This window comes from Lates calcarifer, linkage group LG23 (genome assembly GCF_001640805.2).
Source record: "Lates calcarifer isolate ASB-BC8 linkage group LG23, TLL_Latcal_v3, whole genome shotgun sequence".
NCBI lineage: Eukaryota > Metazoa > Chordata > Actinopteri > Centropomidae > Lates > Lates calcarifer.
Genome location: NC_066855.1, coordinates 3,317,591 through 3,336,338, shown reverse-complemented (window position 1 = coordinate 3,336,338; position 18,748 = coordinate 3,317,591). Strand labels below are relative to the sequence as shown.

General features: G+C 42.3%; 2 protein-coding genes across 2 annotated transcripts; both read right to left on the bottom strand.

Annotated features, from left to right (window-relative positions):
• Nucleotides 1-520: 520 nt before the first annotated feature.
• On the bottom strand, nt 521-9,309 carry cbx7b (chromobox homolog 7b). Its single transcript, XM_051066503.1, is given in 7 exon segments — nt 521-4,510; nt 5,063-5,411; nt 5,532-5,564; nt 5,566-5,599; nt 6,518-6,583; nt 7,019-7,062; nt 8,958-9,309. Coding segments are annotated over 7 exon segments (822 nt in total). The 5' UTR covers nt 9,027-9,309; the 3' UTR covers nt 521-4,283.
• A 2,399-nt stretch (nt 9,310-11,708) lies between these two features.
• Nucleotides 11,709-17,649, bottom strand: josd1 (Josephin domain containing 1). The gene is made up of 5 exons (XM_018685435.2): nt 17,473-17,649; nt 15,946-16,950; nt 15,731-15,859; nt 14,262-14,456; nt 11,709-13,184 (listed from the first exon to the last, which is right to left on the bottom strand). Exons 2-5 carry the CDS (start codon nt 16,311-16,313, stop codon nt 13,085-13,087), a joined length of 792 nt encoding a protein of 263 aa, XP_018540951.1. The 5' UTR covers nt 16,314-16,950; nt 17,473-17,649; the 3' UTR covers nt 11,709-13,084.
• Nucleotides 17,650-18,748: the final 1,099 nt, after the last annotated feature.

Genomic DNA, 18,748 nt, shown 5'->3' with positions numbered 1-18,748 from the left:
ATCTGCAGAAATGATGGAGCAGAATCTCAGAGGAAGTTTCCAACATTGTGTGGAATCTTAATTAATACACTGTTTATAATAAAGAGTGGAGCTTTGAGGTGCATGGTTTGTCCACCAGAGAGCACTGACTAGTTGATTTTCCACCTGTGAAAAGTCCAGCTTGATTTGTTTCTTGGTGCCAGTTCTTTCACAAAGAAACACTTGGTATCAGTTTTGCTCAGGCTGTAGTTTAAATACATGTAAATAAGGGACTGTACAGGAATTACTGGGGTGAAGAAGGCAGTTTGGTTTTCTATTCTCACTTTTAGAAAAAGCAAGACCCTCTCCAGGTATCAATTTGTTTATTGTTTGGAACCTTTACTTACTTTGACAACTTATATCTACAACAAAGTGACTGTACAAAAGATTAAACTTGAATGAATTTTAAAGTAATCTTGCAAGAGGAGGCCGACATATAAATTTGGGGTAATTAAAAATTAGGAGGGGCCTTCCATGCAGTCAGCAAAAAGAGCAGGACAAGTTAGATCAAACATGAGCAACATTTATTTTAGTATTACCATAGAAATATTCTATACACAATGACACTTTGTAGACTGGAGCAGGTAATGTGCAGGTTTACATCACAATAAAGTGCAAGGTTCTTCGCTCGGTGGTGGACGAAAAGCAGCACAAGCGACCACGTTAGGCGACGTCAGAAACTCCAGGGCGCTTGTTTTGTCACGTCAGTACATTTAGATATGGCATCAGCTCAGTGGTTATCACAAACTGTATAAAAACTATTCAGTCATCTGCGTGACAAATACACAGGTATCTTTAAAGAATAAATATACATTCAGGTCAATGTAGAAAAATAACGACTAAAAAATACATGTTTCTCCTCTTAATGCTCCCCTCCACCGTCCTCCTCTTTAACATCTCCTCATATTTCAAGTCTTAATAACGTCAGTCGAGGGTCGTGCATTCAGACATACAGAAACCAAATAAGCTGGGACAGTGTGTGTGTGTGTGTGTGTGTGTGTGTTTAGGATCAAGAGAGAGAGAGACATTAGCCCTAAAAGCTCCACAGACACAACAACAAGAAGAAAATTTGCAACGTCAGGCACTTCCATTCCCTGCAGCTTCATTATCACACACAGACAGTTTTGGGATCACGAGACGCTGACCCATCATCCTCAGTGTGGGATAAACAACTTATGGACCAATGGGACGCCGCTGTGGGAGATTCCACAGACGTGACACATCACATCAGCTCCTGTGTCCACTGGGCAGGAAGCCAGAAGCCAATACACCGGCTTCAGAGTGGGGCTTTTATTTTCTAAATGTGTCTGTTCGGTGTAAAACTGTGGGGAAACTTTTCACTTCCAAGCTTTAAATTCTTACAATATTTCTCATTATTTTCTTTGTATTTCGTTTCTTAACCACCTGATTGTTTGGCATGGTTTCTCATGTTTTAGCCCATTTTTTGATTGCATATACTTTATACCACTGCTAACTGTTTTTCTAAGGCATACTACAGGTTTTTAGATTAATTTCCTACCTTTAGAGCAGCAACAGGACTCAGTTAATTTGAGATGGATTTGCAGATTCTGAAGTTTTCATTTTTTCTGACCAAATAAGTTGTATAAGTGATATCTAAATCTATTTTGATCTATTAATATTATCCTACTGATATGCTGTTCCCAAGCTTTGAAACTTCAGGAAATTCTGTGACAACTGAGCAAACTCCATCTGTTAACGAAGATCATGTGATATGATCGAAAGCTCAAGGAACAGCTGCCAAAGTGACCTTGATGTGTTTTCTTAATGAGCATTTTGTTACCTACTAGTTTCATCTCACAACCTCCTGTTGGGGAATCAATGACTGAGTAAATTTCTCTTGCTGAATGGTTTGATTTTACAAGTGGCCAAATAGGGTTTTCCAAACAGTATTTCATTGTAACTGCATTACTACATGATGTTAGCACAACTTAATTCATAAAACAAGACGACTGTGACCTATTAAAGAGGCTATGTGTAAGTTTTCTTGCTGGGAGCAGGTGGAGGTGATGGTCGCTTGCCAAGAGCTTCAGCCATTGTTGTGTTTACAAGAGGTTAATACGCCCTTCTGAGCAGCGCTACTTCTTCAGGGCAGTCTGGACGCTACAGTGACTCGCTATCGGAAAGTAACAAGACTGGCCGTAGCTAGCTAATTAGCATGCTAAAATCAGTAGAAGAAAAGAAGTGATAGAAGTAGAAACAAAACACTGGCTATTGGTGAGTAAAGGAAGGAAGTCTGATGCTGAACTCACTTCTTCTAGACTGCTATGTAAACAGCTAACATTTAATGCTAACATTGGCTAAGCAGCAATAGCAAAAACTTACATGAAGCCCCTTTAAAACAAGGTTTAAGTCTGCAGGTTGATGGTCATTTAACTGAAAACACTGCTTTCCTAAAGGCAACAAATGAATAAAACTTAGTTGTGTTCTAAAAATGTGGTTGTTTGTCATGTAAACTCTATGATTGGTAGTTAAAGGGCAAACAGCTAACAGCTAACAGACTGGATTTTAGTAGACTTTTATTGTATGAAATAGTCTAAAGGAGGGTTTTCCACCTTCAGAATAATAAATTTAGGGATAAACACTGTGAGTGATTTTTTTTTTGGACATTGTCACAAATTACCACTTTCAGAAGTGATATTTTCCTTGAAAACTGCAGGTCAAACTCTACATAGAGATGCTTGTAATGTAAATACAGTGCAATTCCATAATACATTCCGTTACCAAGCCTCATCTAGTTTTCTACTTTTGGTACAAGACTCACTCGTATGGCGCGTTGTATGTTTTGAGATGAAGAGCTAGGTGGACAGAGAAAACTACACTGTCTGTCTTTGCATTGATAAGAACTGTACTGGAGGGAAGAGGCATGCAGGCGGATCAAATCATCTCTAAAGAGGGTTTTGAAACGCATACAAGACTAAGCCACATGTTGTACAGTAGTAACAGTCTGTTTACAGGTTACAGGTACAGCACTGCATGTTAGTATGGGACTGACAGCTATGCCCACCTCACTGTAGTTTAGAGTATGTACAATACGTTTGAGTCCAGTACTGAACAGTTAGCTTAGTGTGGAAGAAAGACAGAAACAGCGGCCATGTTTACATGCACAGAGGATCTTCCTCTTCTTTTTCTTCTTCTCACGCGATTACTGATGTTTCCAAGTTTTACTTCCCCCGAATGAAAAAGTCACAGCTCAGTGTCTGTAGTCTATACTCACACTCAGAGCTGCTCATACATGTATACTGACTTTAAGTGCAATTGTATGAAACCTGTACTTTTTCCATTTCTGATTTTGTGCTACTTCTGTGGTTTTTATACTTTCAAACCACTAGATTTATCTGACAGCTTTACTTACTGTCTACTTTGCAAAAGAAGGTTTTGCATGAAGATTATAAAAGTGAGCTCATGTTTGCCAAATCTGACGTGGAAAATAGATAAAAATATGAAAATGTCGTGCATAAGGCCCATGCTCTTAACGGCCTTAAATCTGATTGTTAGGCCTTAAGGATACATGACGCTTTTTGGTGAGTCAGATCGAATGTAAAACCTAACTGTGTTTGTCTAAAAAACAAAAACTGGAAAAAAACAATCAGTACTTGCATCAGACCCAAACACCTCAAAGATTCTTTAGGTAGATGTGAGATTCAATAACTCACTTTATGACCCTGTTTAAGGGAATTACACGTCACTCCACCGTCTCACCTGCCTAGTCCCATTTCCAGGGGCTGACACTGACCCGACTCCTGCTACCTGGACCTGGCTCCTCAGTCTGCACCTTCAAAAATCTACTTAAACCTGGCAGCCAGCGCCTGCCCGCATTTGGTCCTCCAGTGCATCTTTGTGAGTGCATCTGAGCCACAATCAGCAACCTGGGTCCCACAAAACAGAAGTATTATTCCATTATTTAAGTTGTTGCCTCTTCACCAGGTGTTTCTTTCGGATCTCTAATTAGCTAACTTTCTCCTCTTAACAGGGATCTGATGCCCCTTTAATTCAGGACAACTCAGTTTCAAAGGTGAACAGCTCGACCCAAATATAACATGAACTGGAGTTCGGCTCATATTCAGGTGACTCTGTGCATGTAAACGTACCACTGACCAGACTGGGAGTAGCTGGCAAGGGGAAGAGCAGAGCGAGAGGTTGCAGAGACGGAATGAAAACACCAACCTCGGGCCCTAAACACCATTCACACACTGCGATTAAGCCAGTGTCTCCAGCTCCTTCCCGCATTGCCCGCCCTCGCCAACCTACTCCCACTTCACTGTGGGTCTCAGACGTCCAGGCCCCAGTCTCTGAAGAAGCCCTTGGCCACTCTCGACTCTCGGAAAGTCACTGTGAGGGAGTTGAGGGTGACGTCCGTGACCGTCACCTCTCCCGGCGCGATGACAGGTCGCCAGACATCGTCCGGTTTCTCCGACGCGGTGACCTCGTCTGGATCGGCGGCGGGGCTCCACCCGATCTGTCCTCTCTTGTCCTGAATGAGAGGGAAAGACAGGGTAGAGTTGCAGTCAGGCAGCGATTGCATCAAGCCTATCACATGTGTACTGTTATTGAGTTAACCTCCCTGCAGTGACCTGGGTAGATTATCTCTGCTTTGATAGATGTTAGAAACTGTCAGAGGCAGACAGGAGGCGTTTGGAAACACAGCTCTAGGTGCTAAAAACTGAAACAGAAACTGAAATGAACAACTAGATTATTTGACTGACAGCTGCTCGGCTCATTAGTTGCCATCTTAGTGTCAGTAGATGTGCTTTACGGTGCAAAAGTCCACTGATCTTTTTAAAGTAGAAACTCAGCAACTTGCCACATTTACATGCACAGAGTTTTCAAATGCTTTTTCGTGATCGTTTTGATCTCGGCATGATTTGCTCTCTAATCAGCTCAGGATGGAGGAAGTTTAATGTTTTTGGTTGCATGCCCAGAGAAAAAAAAACCCTGTGCCTACTAGGAGGTTCACAAAGAGTCAAGTAAACTGGGTCGTGGTGGTGATTATAGAGCCCACTGGCTGACCGACTGACACACTTACCATTAAGAATGCCTCCGCTTTTCTCTGTTGTCTCCTTCTCTGTCTCCTCTACATTGTCCTCATCCTCCTCTTCCTCCTCCTCTTCCTCCTCCTCTTCTTCCTCCTCTCCCAGCCCCTCCCAGTCCTCTTGTGTCGGACTCGGGGGGTTCGAGTCAAGGCACCTGAACTGCGACCTCCTGGGTCTGCTTTTGTGATGCGCGCCCTGCTGTCGCGGGTCCTGCTCGCAGGCGTCGTACGGCTCGTCCTCGTCCTCGGGGACCAGCGAGCGCGTCAGGGAGAGACGAAGCCGAGGCGGAGGCTTCTCTGGAGTCTTGTGAGCGCTGCGGAGATCCATGGTGTAAACGGTATTCTGAATCGAGGTCAGAGAGAAGGAGTCATCATTCAAATAAGCTGAGAGGACAATCACTGGACAGTTTCCAGTGAAGGAAAAGAAGAAAGAGAAGTGTGAAGATTGAACTTCAGACTCTACCTGCAGAAGGAGTCTTTTGGATTTGGATCCTTTCCTTCCTGTGACCCACAGCTCTGTCTCTCTGCTCTCTGGAGAAACCAAGCACATTTTTAATAACATCAAAATGTTCTCTGGACATGTTTTCACTGGCTATTTAAAGTTTCATTTTGGACCTGACTAAATGTAAAATATATCTCAGATATAAACATTAAAGTGGCAATAATCAATATTTTTATAAACAGCAGCTCTACGGGGCGTTTTAGCATCTTTCAGCTCATTTTTTTTTTTTTGTTTGTTTTTTTTTACTGTTTTAGTTTACTCTCCTTCTCGTTTAGTGTCGTCATCGGGTCACTGCTCAGCACCAGATAAACTAGCTGGTGAACATCATGGAGCCTTTAACAGCAAAGGATCCAGATATTTCTATCAGGAGGTGGTGGAGACCAAAAACAGGATTAAAAGAGGAGAAACTTTTAGACTTCCATCCACCAGGCAGACAGAGACACAGCATCTTCTGTATGTCCTGTTTGCTAACAACACTAACATCACTTGTTATGAGTCCACCTGAATAATGACACCTTCTGTTTGTTTTGCACAAACATAGACAAAGACTTTCTGCTTACATAGATCTTCTGTGAATTAGATATTTCCTGGACTCCACTACACTCTACTCTGCTCTTATAAATGCTGCCAAATGTGTATGTGATCACATTTGGAGATGATTTGGAGGATCCTCCTTGCACAATTGGTGCATTTAGATGTGGATTTTATGGGTTTTTCCAGATCCAATTACAATCCAACAACCTAGGACACATGCTAATGCCAGCTGGAGAGAGAGAGGTCTTGGATCTGGGTCGTTGTCTGCTGAGTCATGATCTCTTTATGATTAATATAATCTAGGAGGAAAACTGATTTATTGCTGCCCCACTATGTTTCGACCCTTCTGGGCTTTCCTGGAAACATGCAACACTTTTCATCAGGCACTTATTACATGTTGAGTGGAACCTTACTTCTCTTCGTAGGCCTGCACCAAGCGCTGGTCCAGGATATGTTCCTCAGGTTCCCATGTACTATATCTGCAAGACACACAAGGACAGTAAATACAAGCCTCCCTTTCTGTACTTATTCCCCTCGTTATTGCACTTAGTCAGGTGATTAGATAGGTCTGTCTGTCTAATGCTGTTTTCTTAGTAAAAACATTTACTGCGTTGGCTGAAAAGGGCTCACACAATGGCTCTTTGCTTCCACACAAACAGTAAGTAACTATGTGCTGAGCAAACAGAATCAGAATGAGTCAGAATGGATGAAAGTCACCCACTCATTACCTTTTAATTACAAAATGTGAAGACTTGTGAAGAGATTGTGAAATCAGAAGAACTCATTTACGTTTCGATACCTTCCACAACTCCAGTGCAGATGTGGCAGCGGTACTTTTCTGTGCATTCGTAATAATCTACTGTAGGTGTCAGTGTGAATATGATGCACCTTTGCAATGGAGTTTACATGCTTACTTTGGAGGCCATCCTTTCCACTTCAACAGATACTCCACATTCCCCTGTGGAGACATGAAGTTTAAGAGCAGGATTAGCTAAGAAGCTGATATCGCTCGAAGCAGTGAGTTACTTGCACAGTAAAATGTTTGTCCTGATACTGGAGGTGCTGCAATCAAAAACCACGACTCTAAAATGTGATTCCACATGTTGGATTCTGTTCAGATCAGGGCGTCGAAGTCAAAAAGTCTGAAACTGCTGCAACACTGATTCAGAGTTCATCAAAACAAGCAGGGGTGATGCATCTTGTTAATGACAGGCCCCAGGGTGCCTGCATCATTTGTGGGGGATGACACGTTTGCTTGTTTCCTGTTTAGCCTTTATTACACTCAGACCAGAGAAGCTTACAGTTCTCATCTCAACTCATCTCTACACAAGTTTCCATCAAGATTTCAAGTGTGTGTTTTTTTTTCCAGTGCAAAAAAGAGCTACATATACGCCATGTAATCAAACTGATGTACAGTACAGTATATGACAGAAAGGAAAGACAAACGAGGGTGACATTTATGATGCCGTCATGCCATCAGACAATATCTATAATTAAGAGATAATGTAAAATATACTGTATGTTTCCCAGATACCAGACAAGCCTCTCAGACTTAGTCACCCTCGGTGACATCATTCAGTAATAAGAGGTATTCTCAGCGGGTGAGCTCACCACTTTTCCCGTCTTCATTGTACTTCCCCACATACTGTAAAAAATAGATGTATATCAGCTGAGAGCCGCAGCCTGAATTAACAGCTCTCAGCTCTCCAACCCGTGAATCTAAACGAGTTAGGGTTGTTTCCAATTAGTAGTAGTAGTAGTAGTATTAGTAGTAACAGGAGTGGGCATGTGTTTGAGTTGTGGATGGAAACATTAGTCCACTGAGTGCTACATGTGGTTTTAACATCAACCTACTGTAAGTATTTTTCTGTTTCCACTCTGTGAGCTGTAAAGTTAACATCAAACCATTTATGAAAGACGGCAGACGCACTGATATTTAACACATTCATTAATAAAGTATAAGCTCAAGATCAGTTAGCGATATCTCTACAGTCTTTTTACTGGTTGCATACACCTTCATTCTGTTTATTAGCTCTGAAATAATCACAACAAATCAAGTTTTTGATTAATATCAACTCTTAAAATCAGTTATTCATTTTATTTTCCAGCCTCTTACATTAAACTGGACTGATGGTTGACTAATCAATTAATCAAACAAAGTGTCAAGAGATTAAAGAGTAATTAAAATAGGTTGGTTGCTGTTTAAATCCCCCAGATGCATCACTTTAGAGACATAATTAGCAGCTATGCGCATTTTCCATTTTGGCATGAGTTTACAGCTGCCTACGATAACTTTAGAGCACTCATATGTTAACATGCTAAATGACTGATGAGTTACTTCGTCTACTTTAACAGTTCATTACTGCTGGATTGTTCAGAGAGCTGTTCCTCCAGCAGTGACAGTAGTAAACAGAGGAGTTTCTGAAGGCCCTCCCACGTTTTGGGCGCCATAATTTCTAGCTGCGCACCTGCATCTGTCAACACCACACGGTGTAACTTCAACCCAAACCCAATTAACGAGCAAACAGCCCCCCCCAAAAAAAGACGAAGGTGCGCGTCCTCCTCCTCCTGCAGCCTCCTCAGCCTAAACACCTGACATGTTAAGCTGTAGTGCAATGACAACACTCTCACGTTACATTAAAGGGACATCCTCCTCTAACCCGCCCCCCCCACCCCCCCTTTTTTATACAGCCTGCAATTAGATAACCAGATTAGTCGCGCAATTCTGTTCATTTAATCTCTCAAAGCTTTCGCAGCCGTCCAAAGTAGCATCCTCTCCTCCTCCCCCTCCAAGAAACGTGCCTCCTGCGAATGCTGACATGTAATTTGTGTGGAAAACGTGAACCTGTTTACCTTTCTAACTCTTTTCTTTACGATTGATTCCACAGCAAACACTTGCTCTCCAATCGCCGACAGCTCCATCTCCGTGGACGCCGACGTGCCGCTGGGCTTTAACTGTCAAAGTAACGTCCTTCTCCTCCACAAACTAAGCTAACGTTACCCGGTTATGACAACACAGGGCTCCTCTCTGCTGTTTTTACTCTCCTCCGCCGCTCTTCTTTATCCCCCCCCTCCCCCTGGCAGTTGTTTTTTTTAATTCAAGGGCCCATGTATCCGGAGCGACTTCCTTGAGCTGGATCTTTCTGTGAGCGTCCAGTGACTTTACAAAATCTGCGACACATCTGCACACCGCTTCGCGCGCGCGCGCCCGGTCGTCTCCGAGAGCGCGCTCTCGCTGACGATGAGTCGGCGCGCGCCACCAGCTGCCTCATCAACCCCCCCCCCCCCCCCAACCTCATCATTCATTCATTCATTCAGTGTGTGGATGGGTGATAAAATCATTCAAAAATCAAAAATAAGTGTAAACATGTCCATTCAAATTCTCATTGGCAAAATTGACTTTTTTAAACTATCAAAACTAAGTACTTCCTGTGCAGGAAACGCACCTGTGACTGGTGTATTATTAAATATAACACTGTTACATTTCTGCATAAATGAAAAAGTAGCATTGTATTGTTGTAGCTGGTCGGAGGTTTAGCTAGTTTAAACTACTTTTACAGTTTGATACCTTCAGTCCAGTGTCTGTGCAGGTCATGGTGCTAGAGTTGAAGGTTTCTTGAAGACATCTCTAGATGGTGACAGACGGTTTGAGAGAGGAGTTAAAGAGGCATCTATATCCATCTTGGAACGTCCATCTTCGAAAAGAAGTGTTGCCCGACGACCAGAAAGTCCAGTTGCCTTCAGGTCTAGAACTAAAAACTTCAGTCCAGTGTCATGTGCAGGTTCTCAGTCATCCAGGTCATTAGTGCTAGTTTGAAGGCAACTGGTCGTCTTTTAGGTTTCTAGAGGATGATTCCCCTCTCATCCGAAAGGCTTCCTCAGTTCTAGAGGCTGGTTGGGGAGTCCAGTTGCCTTCAACTCTAGCACTTAGGACTTAAATCCAGTGGTTTCCAACCAAGGGCACAAGACAAATCTGAAGGGTCATAAGAACTGATGGAATAAGAACAAAGAAACCTCCAAAAAATATATTTTTGTAAGGATTCACCAGCCAAAAAGGTTGGAAACCAATGGTTTGGTGCCTTTATGTTAATTCTTAATTTGAAAAGTAACTAGTAACTGCAGATGTCAAAGAATTTAGAGTCACCACTTTACCTCAGCTGTATGTCTTTGGGCTGTAGGAAGCTGGAGTTCCTGTAGCAACAAGGAGAACATTCAACAATGACCCTTTCAGAGCAAATAACGACCCATTTAATACACCCACACTGTAGCTTATACATAAAGTGCCATTATAAGCATTTTATTTCTATGCAAAAAAATTAAAAAAAAAAAAACCCAAAACAAAATACACTGATACTCAGGATTCCTTAAATAGGAAGGGATGAATGGATTGTCATGGCAAAAAAACACAGCAAATGTTGAATGCAATTACCGTGATTGGGTCTAAAAATCTCAGCAAATTAGTGACAAACCTCCCTGATGTTTCTGGAGGTTCACTTGGATTTAATATGACACTGAAGGTCTAGAGACTGGGCTGGAATTTAAAGAGTTTCATTCCAAAATAAGACATGCACCGTTGGAAAAATCATGTGATATTATCTTTATAAAATCATACTATTTCAAACAATCGTAAATAACATAAAGTCCTTGGCTGAAAAAAGTGAGAACATCATCATTACAGGTTAGTTTCTCTGTATATTGGTTGAGCATCAGCTGTTTCTCCTCTTAATTTATAATAAAAATTGGTGCTTTGGAATAAATCTCCTGAAATGGCATCAAACTGCACAGCCACTCTTAATCTTTCAGAGCAACACATATATATATATATATATATATATATATTTTAAAATGTAAACAAGTTAAGGCCGATATTGTCGTTAACAGACAATACTTGTATAGTATAAACAGGTTCTCTTTAACTGTTAGATCTCAAAGCTACAACAGCAGAAACTTTCATTTTCATAAGGCCCATTTCACAATAATCAACCACAACACACATCTGGCTGGACGTGTGTTGAAGAAAACTCACTTCTAGACAACTTTTACTTTTCTTTTTCCACTTTTTTTTTCCCTCAACTACTCAGACACACTACACTCCATCCACCAAACAAACTAACAACTTCCCTTCACGCGAACAATAGCCCCCAAAAACCAACTCCTCAGACTGAAACGTTACACATTACAGCTCACTGCTGACTGTATAAGACTCTCTGCGACATCCTCTCAGAGCAGTGTTTGGCAGGTTTGATGAGAGATGTTTAAGAGAGGAGGAGCCCTGCATCAGCTGAGCTCCTGTGCTACAGAGGGCTGCTGTGGTGTTGACCCTTTAGACCACGGTGGAGCCAAAAGAAGAAGAAGAAAAAAAGAAAAGAATGAAGGTTCCTTGTGTTGTCCTCTGTCTGTGTGGAGACATTTTACCACTGTGGCTCTAATTAAGCAAGAGTAGGTGATATGGACGAGTAAAATAACATTTCTTTACACTGATATGACCTTTTTTTTGGTGACAATAACGAGCTGAAAATGGAGGTTCCCTCGCTCGATTGTTCTGGAGTTTCTGACCACACAATTTGGTCCTCCCAGTTCTCGATTAATTGTACCTTCAAAAATGTCAGAAATTATGAAAAATCTCCCTCACAATTTTTCCAGTTTATATATTTAAACAGCCAAAACAAAAATATTCAGTTTACTATCATAGATGACCAAGAAAACCAGCAAATATTATATAACATGTGTGCAGAGCTGGAATATGAGTTTTTAGCATCTTTTTGTCCAGAAAATAACTTGTAAAAGTTTTAAAAATGCAGATTAATTTACTGCCTATTGAAAAGTTTGAACATCTTCCTGTCTGTCTCTGCCTGCAAAGAAGCACCGTGTAATTCGATCAAAAGCTCCAGAACAAGCGAGTAAGTGTTTTGTTGACCTTTTTTCCAAAGTAGAAACGGTACTGTAACGCTGTAGGATTAATGCAGGCCAATTTCTGTCAGATTATAGTAACAGATTTTACTTTTAGCAGGTTTCTCTCCCTAACTTGACGATTATTCAATCATGATACAGTATAATTCTAGAGGTATTGCATTATTTTTTTGTTGACAAGCCGCCTTCATTACGTAAAAGTGACCATTTAAATGTGAAAAACTAAACAAAAAAAGGAAGAAATGGAAGGAAACTGAGGCAAACATCCACTAGAGGGAGTGCTTGGCCTTGGTGTTGCATTGCTTTGTTGCCATATAAAACTGTTGTGTCAGCACAGCCTCCTGCACAGTGTAGGCTCAGTCTGTGCCAGAGGTGTTTGGAAAAGTGGATGAAATACAAAGTTGGCAACGTGATACATCACTGGTTTTTGACCTGTGATATGAAAAGTGGGACAGACGGAGGAGGAGGAGGAGGAGTGAGATGGATTCACACTGAGGCAAGGAAGGGCGTGCTTTGGTGAAAGTGAAGGAGGACGGAGAATACGGACAGAGAGATTCACGACGTAAAGGGAGAGACGAGAACACTAAGACACATCAGTGAACATCATGGCTAAAGCAGGGAGGATCACTGAAGAAGACAGGAAGATAAACACAGCATTTCTCATAAAGCCTGAACTCCCAAGACTTTGGAAACTTCAACAGTAAAAAGGAAAAAAAAAATTAACAGATCAAAACTGACATTGAAAAATAGTCAATATATATAAAAACACAGGAATAGCAGAAACAGAATAATAACTTCTCATAAGTCTTAACTGTGTTGTGAGTAAAGGACTGTGATTCTTTGATTCTCCCTGTAAAGTGTTTGCTTCCTTCATTGCTTTGCACCTTGTCAGGTAAGAGTCCAGCAATGGCCGTGTAAACAAAACCCAAAAAAGAGGGGAAAAACAATACATCTGTTAAGTGTGCATCCATGTGTTTGTTGGCTGTGCACGACTCTACTTCCTCTCCCGTCCATTCTGTGATTGGCCCGTTGGCCTAGCTGGAGCTGTGACTGGCTGGTTAGCCGACCCCTTAGCCGTCAGACCGCCACGTTTGGTGCGCCTCCACTTCCTCTGACACGACCAATAGGAGTTCACAGTTCTTCCCTCGCAGCTGCTGGCGGAGAAACTTCCTGGGTTGTAGTAAAATGAAAAACAAACAGCCGCAGTTGAGAAACTAAAGACAAATGAGACATTATCACAATGAAAATGACCTGCTTTAAAGCTGCATTCACTGATTTTTTTTGGATACATGAGGGCAGCAGAACAAGCTGTAAATACCTTATGAAAGTGGTAATAATCTGTTAGCAAACATTATCCTAATTAAAACCCGGACAAGTCGTAACATTAGTGTTCATTTTGACTTATATGTTTCTGTCCATCACACAAATGTAAGTCCAACATCCGCTTTCCTTTTAGCTGTGTTTTGATTTCCACCAAGTCCTGAGGGTTATATCTGACTTTTCTGCTGCTAAGTGCTCCACTATATTCATCTGCTAATTATTAGCTTTGTATGTCTCAGTTATCAGAGGTTTTTGCTAGAAAACAAATAAACAAGATGAGTTTAAAGGCCCAAAAACCAAATCAATGAGCTAAGACATTAAGGAAGCTCTGTAGAGTTGAGATGAACTGCAGGGTCTGGTGATAACTCTCTATGGTTTCATGACGTTTCATTACACACAGTCACATCATTCATTGTTGATATAAAAATCATCTATCTAACTTGGTTTCTGGCCTAAACCGAGCACAGAGACACTTGACGATGCACGACGAGCTCAGTTCTGACTTTATATCTAACAGACTGGAGCCACAGTATTATCTGAAATGCTTTCCTTTTCCGTGTCAACAGAGCTTTGACAATTTGTACTGCCGTATTTTTAAACACTTCCTGCAGCTGCTTCACAATAGAGTGGTGCAGGGATGATGTATTTTTGTAGGTCAACCCGGAGGTAGCCACTTGTTAGCAACCGCCTTTTTTAAGACACGTAACAGCTTCACAAAAGGGGCATTTTCTGACTGTGACTGAATATCAAACATTAACCTGGTCATTAAGGCTTATAAGGAACAAACTTAGTGTGTTACTTCCACATGGATACATCTATGGCCTGATTATTTACGACAACAAAACAGTAAACAAATTATGATCACAGCAGTTGCCACGGTGAGTACACATCCCACTAACATATAAACACACGTGGCATCGCTCTCACCTGAGCTCATCCGGACTGCCGATTGGTTGAGGGCTTCGTAGCTTGGAGTCCAGGTTGTAGTAGACCCCTCCCACCTCTCTGACTCCGATCCAGTGCTGACGTTTGAGCGGCAGCCGGAGCGGCCCCCAGCGCAGGTTGGACGGCACGTTCAGGATGAAGCCCGTCACGTTGGACAGCTCGATGCTGCCTACATCCCTGGAGGAAGAAAGGCAACATTTAGTTTTTGTAAACTTCCCTTTTTGTATTGCTGGAAGGAGACGCAGGATCAGCATTTAGATTTTTGTTTATTGCTATAGTTTGAGACTACATTGTATTCTAAGTGAACATTTAGTTTACAAAGCTGAACCTGCAGTATCAGACATCATCTCAGTACTGTTCCCATCACATTATCATATGCTGCTCTATCACTTATTTGTCCACTCCTTTGACTGTGTGGTATTTCAGCTGCGATTATAAACGTTCAGCAAGGAGGCTGGGAAAGCTGTTGTTGGAAATTCAAATTCCAAAACAGGATCACATAAAATTTGTAAGTTCTCTGCATCACCAAGGCAGCTGTTAGGAAGCTGGCTGTAAAATCTTGGCTGTCGGAGTTTCCTGCACTTTAAATGCATCAACTAGAAGAGTTATAAAAACAATCTCAGGTCACAGCAACTTGCAAAATGACATATTTATATCAATAAATAATATATTTCTGATATATTTATCTATTTATCTTATTGTTTGTCTAAATTTGACTCAGAGTTCTAACTCAGTGGCCCCATACTTCACTGTATTTCTTCTTTCTTCTTCATTACAAACATAACTTTGACCACAAAAAGAGGAAGAAAGTCATCTTTCCTCCTCACACCTTTGCAGGAAATCTACAGTATTTTGCATAGAAGTAGCGTATTAGGTTTTGTGTCTTTGGTTTGAATTATCACGGTGTTGTAACAATCAGCAGCAGAGAGGAACGCTGTTGTTTTTGTCACTTGATTAAAGGCGGCTATGATTTTGTTCCTGTTTTTCTCAAGACAAAGAAACAGGAATATGGCTTTTCTGATAACATTAACATTACACTGATAAAAGCAAGTCTGTGGTCACTGTTGTTGTCAACAGTGATGTAAGGCCGATAATGAGGGAAGCAGGAATGCTGATAAAACCGTCTCTTGGACTTTGTCAACTGATGGAACAGCTGACTAATCAAAGACGCTCGTTCGAGACCCTTCTGATGAGGTCGCTGAGGTGCAGATGAGGACACAGGGAGCCTCTTTACAACATTTACTCACCTGTATTTACATCCTAGGACTTAAAGCAGAAGCTCCTGTCTGGCAGATGTCACAGCTATACTTGTTTTTATTAAGGTAAAGAAAATAAAAATCAGCTTGACCCTTGTATTGACCATTTAGGGAAACGACTAGGACAGCAGTCATGAGATAAACCACAGCTACGTCATAAACACATAAACTGGTTTCATTGTCAGCTCTACATACCTTCTTTTATCCCACCAAACTGCCTCAAACCCTCGGGTCTGCAGGGCTGCCATAATGACATTTACATCATAGTTCCCATTTCCCAGCATGCTCTTCTTATGTGGCGTCACCAGAGTGCTGGGAGAAAGCCTGCAACAAGTTGATGAGAGAGAGATTAAGCAATTTATTTACATGTTAGTTACTGGTGTTTGGTTTGAGCGCCTGCTCCGGCTCACCTCTGGTATATCTCCTGCAGGGTGTCCCGACTGAAAGCTGTCCCGTCCTGGAAGACGTTGTTGAGCGCGTGCAGGGCGCACAGCTCCCTCCGCTGCTTCTCGTGATAAATGGCCGGAGGTGTCAGAGAGGACTGGGGAGGCGCTGACGGGGTGAGGGAGGACGAGGAAGACGAGAGATCCTGCTGCTGCTGCTGCTGAGAGTCCCTGGGATCCCTGCACCTCCTCTCCTCCGCTCCCACCACCACCTCCCCTCCTCCTCCTCCTCCTCCTTTCTGCTTGCTGACCTTCCAGGGCATGCAGCCCAGCTCCTGCAGGCCGCCTCGCCCCTTCCCCTTCCACTCGCCGGCTGGATACGGAGCACTCCCCATCCCTGGACGTTCACCACCACTGCCGCCGCCGCCGCCACCACCACCTCCTCCTCCAGGCTCCACTACTACTACCTTCAGGACGCTACATCGGCATCATGACAACCGTTGCCATAGCAACCTCTCAGCCGCTTTGGAAGAGAGGAGCTTGTGTGTCTGCCGTGTACGGTGTATGGTGGGGGGTTGCAAGGTAAATGAGACCTGTGGCTCTTTAACACCTGCTCTCTCTAGAAGGATATGTGAGAAGAAAGGTCACCGGGAAGAGAGGGCGCACAAAAAAACTGGAGCTCAACAACAACGAACAAAAAAAAAAGAGAAGAAAAATCACAAACAAAGATACTCCAGATGCTCCCAAGTCAAAAATTACTCCTCCAACAACACACACAGTGGTGTCGTCAATCAAATAACCGTTGGTTGCTCTCTGTGTGTTTCCACTTCCTCCATCCTCGCTGCTTTTTTCTCTCTCTCTCTCTCTCTGTGTGTGTGTGTGTGTGTGTGCTGACAGCTCTTTCCATCCAGTCACCAACCCCTATAGCTTTGCAGTTCTTTCCATCACCGGACTGCTGACCATGAACGCGTCACTTCCACTGGAACAAGATGCAACAGGAGTTGAGTTGATGCCGAGCAGAGAAAGATGCTCCTGAAATAAAAAGAAAGACAGACAGAGAAGAAGAAGAAGCTGTATTTATTCTTATTTTTGGGTCATATATAATTCAAGCACATAAACAAGTCAGCAGAGCCCAAAGTGACATCTTAAAACTGCTTCCTTAAACATGACTCGTTAGCTGAGATAACATTATAAGCTGCTACAATCCCCCTCTTGGTCAGCAGACCCCAAAATGAGAAGAAGGTAAACATTTCCAGCAGCTTGAACTGGATAGAGGAAGCAGGCTGTTCAGTTAGCTAGCAAAAAATACATGACAACAGCCCCCGTACACAACAGGACGCACACATTACAAAGCTTACAGTCCATTAAGGAGGAAAAGCCGCTGTTATACTGTAAAACCATACATGTGCAGATGCATTTAATCCGCGATAGTGACAGATATCTGGCGTTAGTCTTGTGGCTTGCTCTACGTGACTCCCGTGTCTACACCAAACACAACCACAACGGCTCCTTTTTACGCCTTTCTAACTTCGTTTTCTCCCACCGACCACTTACCTGGCCGCTTCCCGGCGGTGGTGGCTCAGCTGGACTCTCATAAACCGGTCTAAAAACTGCTCCAACTCCCTGCTCTTCTTCCAAAGCCTGCTCAGTCCTTTGTCTTTGCCACTTTTTTCCTGGTGTAGCTCACTCTCTCTCTCTCTCTCTCTCCCTTTTGCTGTGTGTGTCTCTCTCTCTCTCTCTCTCGCTCGCTCTCCGTCCGTGCAGACGCGGACATGCGCAGTAGCGAGCCCCTGGCTCCATATTGCTGTCACCGCCTGCGTCAGTAGACAGTGGAGCGGTTCCTCCCTCGAGACTGCGAAAGCCCACATTTTCCACTTTGTTCTTACCTGTAATGGGCTACATTTAAATAAACAAACAAATAAATAAATAAATAACACAGCACTGCTTTAGATCCTGTTTGCAGCACTGATTTTAAAAAAAAGTTTCATGATTTTTAGGCCGTGACCTCAGTTAAAGTAGCTATAATCAATGTTTTTTATATTAAAAATAGATCATATGACAACTTGTATATAAAGTCATAGATAATTTTAACCCAATTCTTCAGTTCTCATCAGCTTTTCAGTGTCTTTCAGCTCCTTGTTTTCGTTTTTATGCACTTTAATTTTTTGATTGACTCTCTCGGCTCTCATCCATGTTTGCAGGCAGCAGTTTTCCGCAAAAAAAAAAGAGATTCAAATGCCCCGCTGTCAGTAGGGCTACCACCAAAAGATAGAAAAAGCTAGCAACTAGCTAAACTTGAGCTCGAGAACCAGATATTTCCCTCAAGAATTTAGAGGAGGCCAAAAACACGACTTCAAATGAATGGTAATGTTACTTCATCTCGTCTTGTAGTGTAAATTAGCAACTGTTTGTTGACATGTTCGCCATATCAGTTTAATAAGGTGGCGATATGTTGATGTTTTATCTTCAATTTGTTTCCATTAACCTCCAAGTGACCAAAAAATTAGTAAATAAAAACAGGTATGTAGGTATTTAGAGGACAAACCTCCGCTTAAATGAACCACAAACATTAAGACACACTGTTAGTAACTGTCCAAACATACAGCTACTTGCACAGAACCATAGTAGTTTTCATTGTGGCTAGTGGAATCTGCATGTCTTGTGCAGAATCCAAATTGCACACCATGCACAAGGGATTCACAGGAAACAATGGGTTCACATGCTGGATGTGATGTAGGACACTAAAGCTGCTACCAGTGCACACCTAACACAATAAAGTCATTATTGATGGGCCGTCTTTAGTCTCTGTTATTGAAACTATGAGACACAA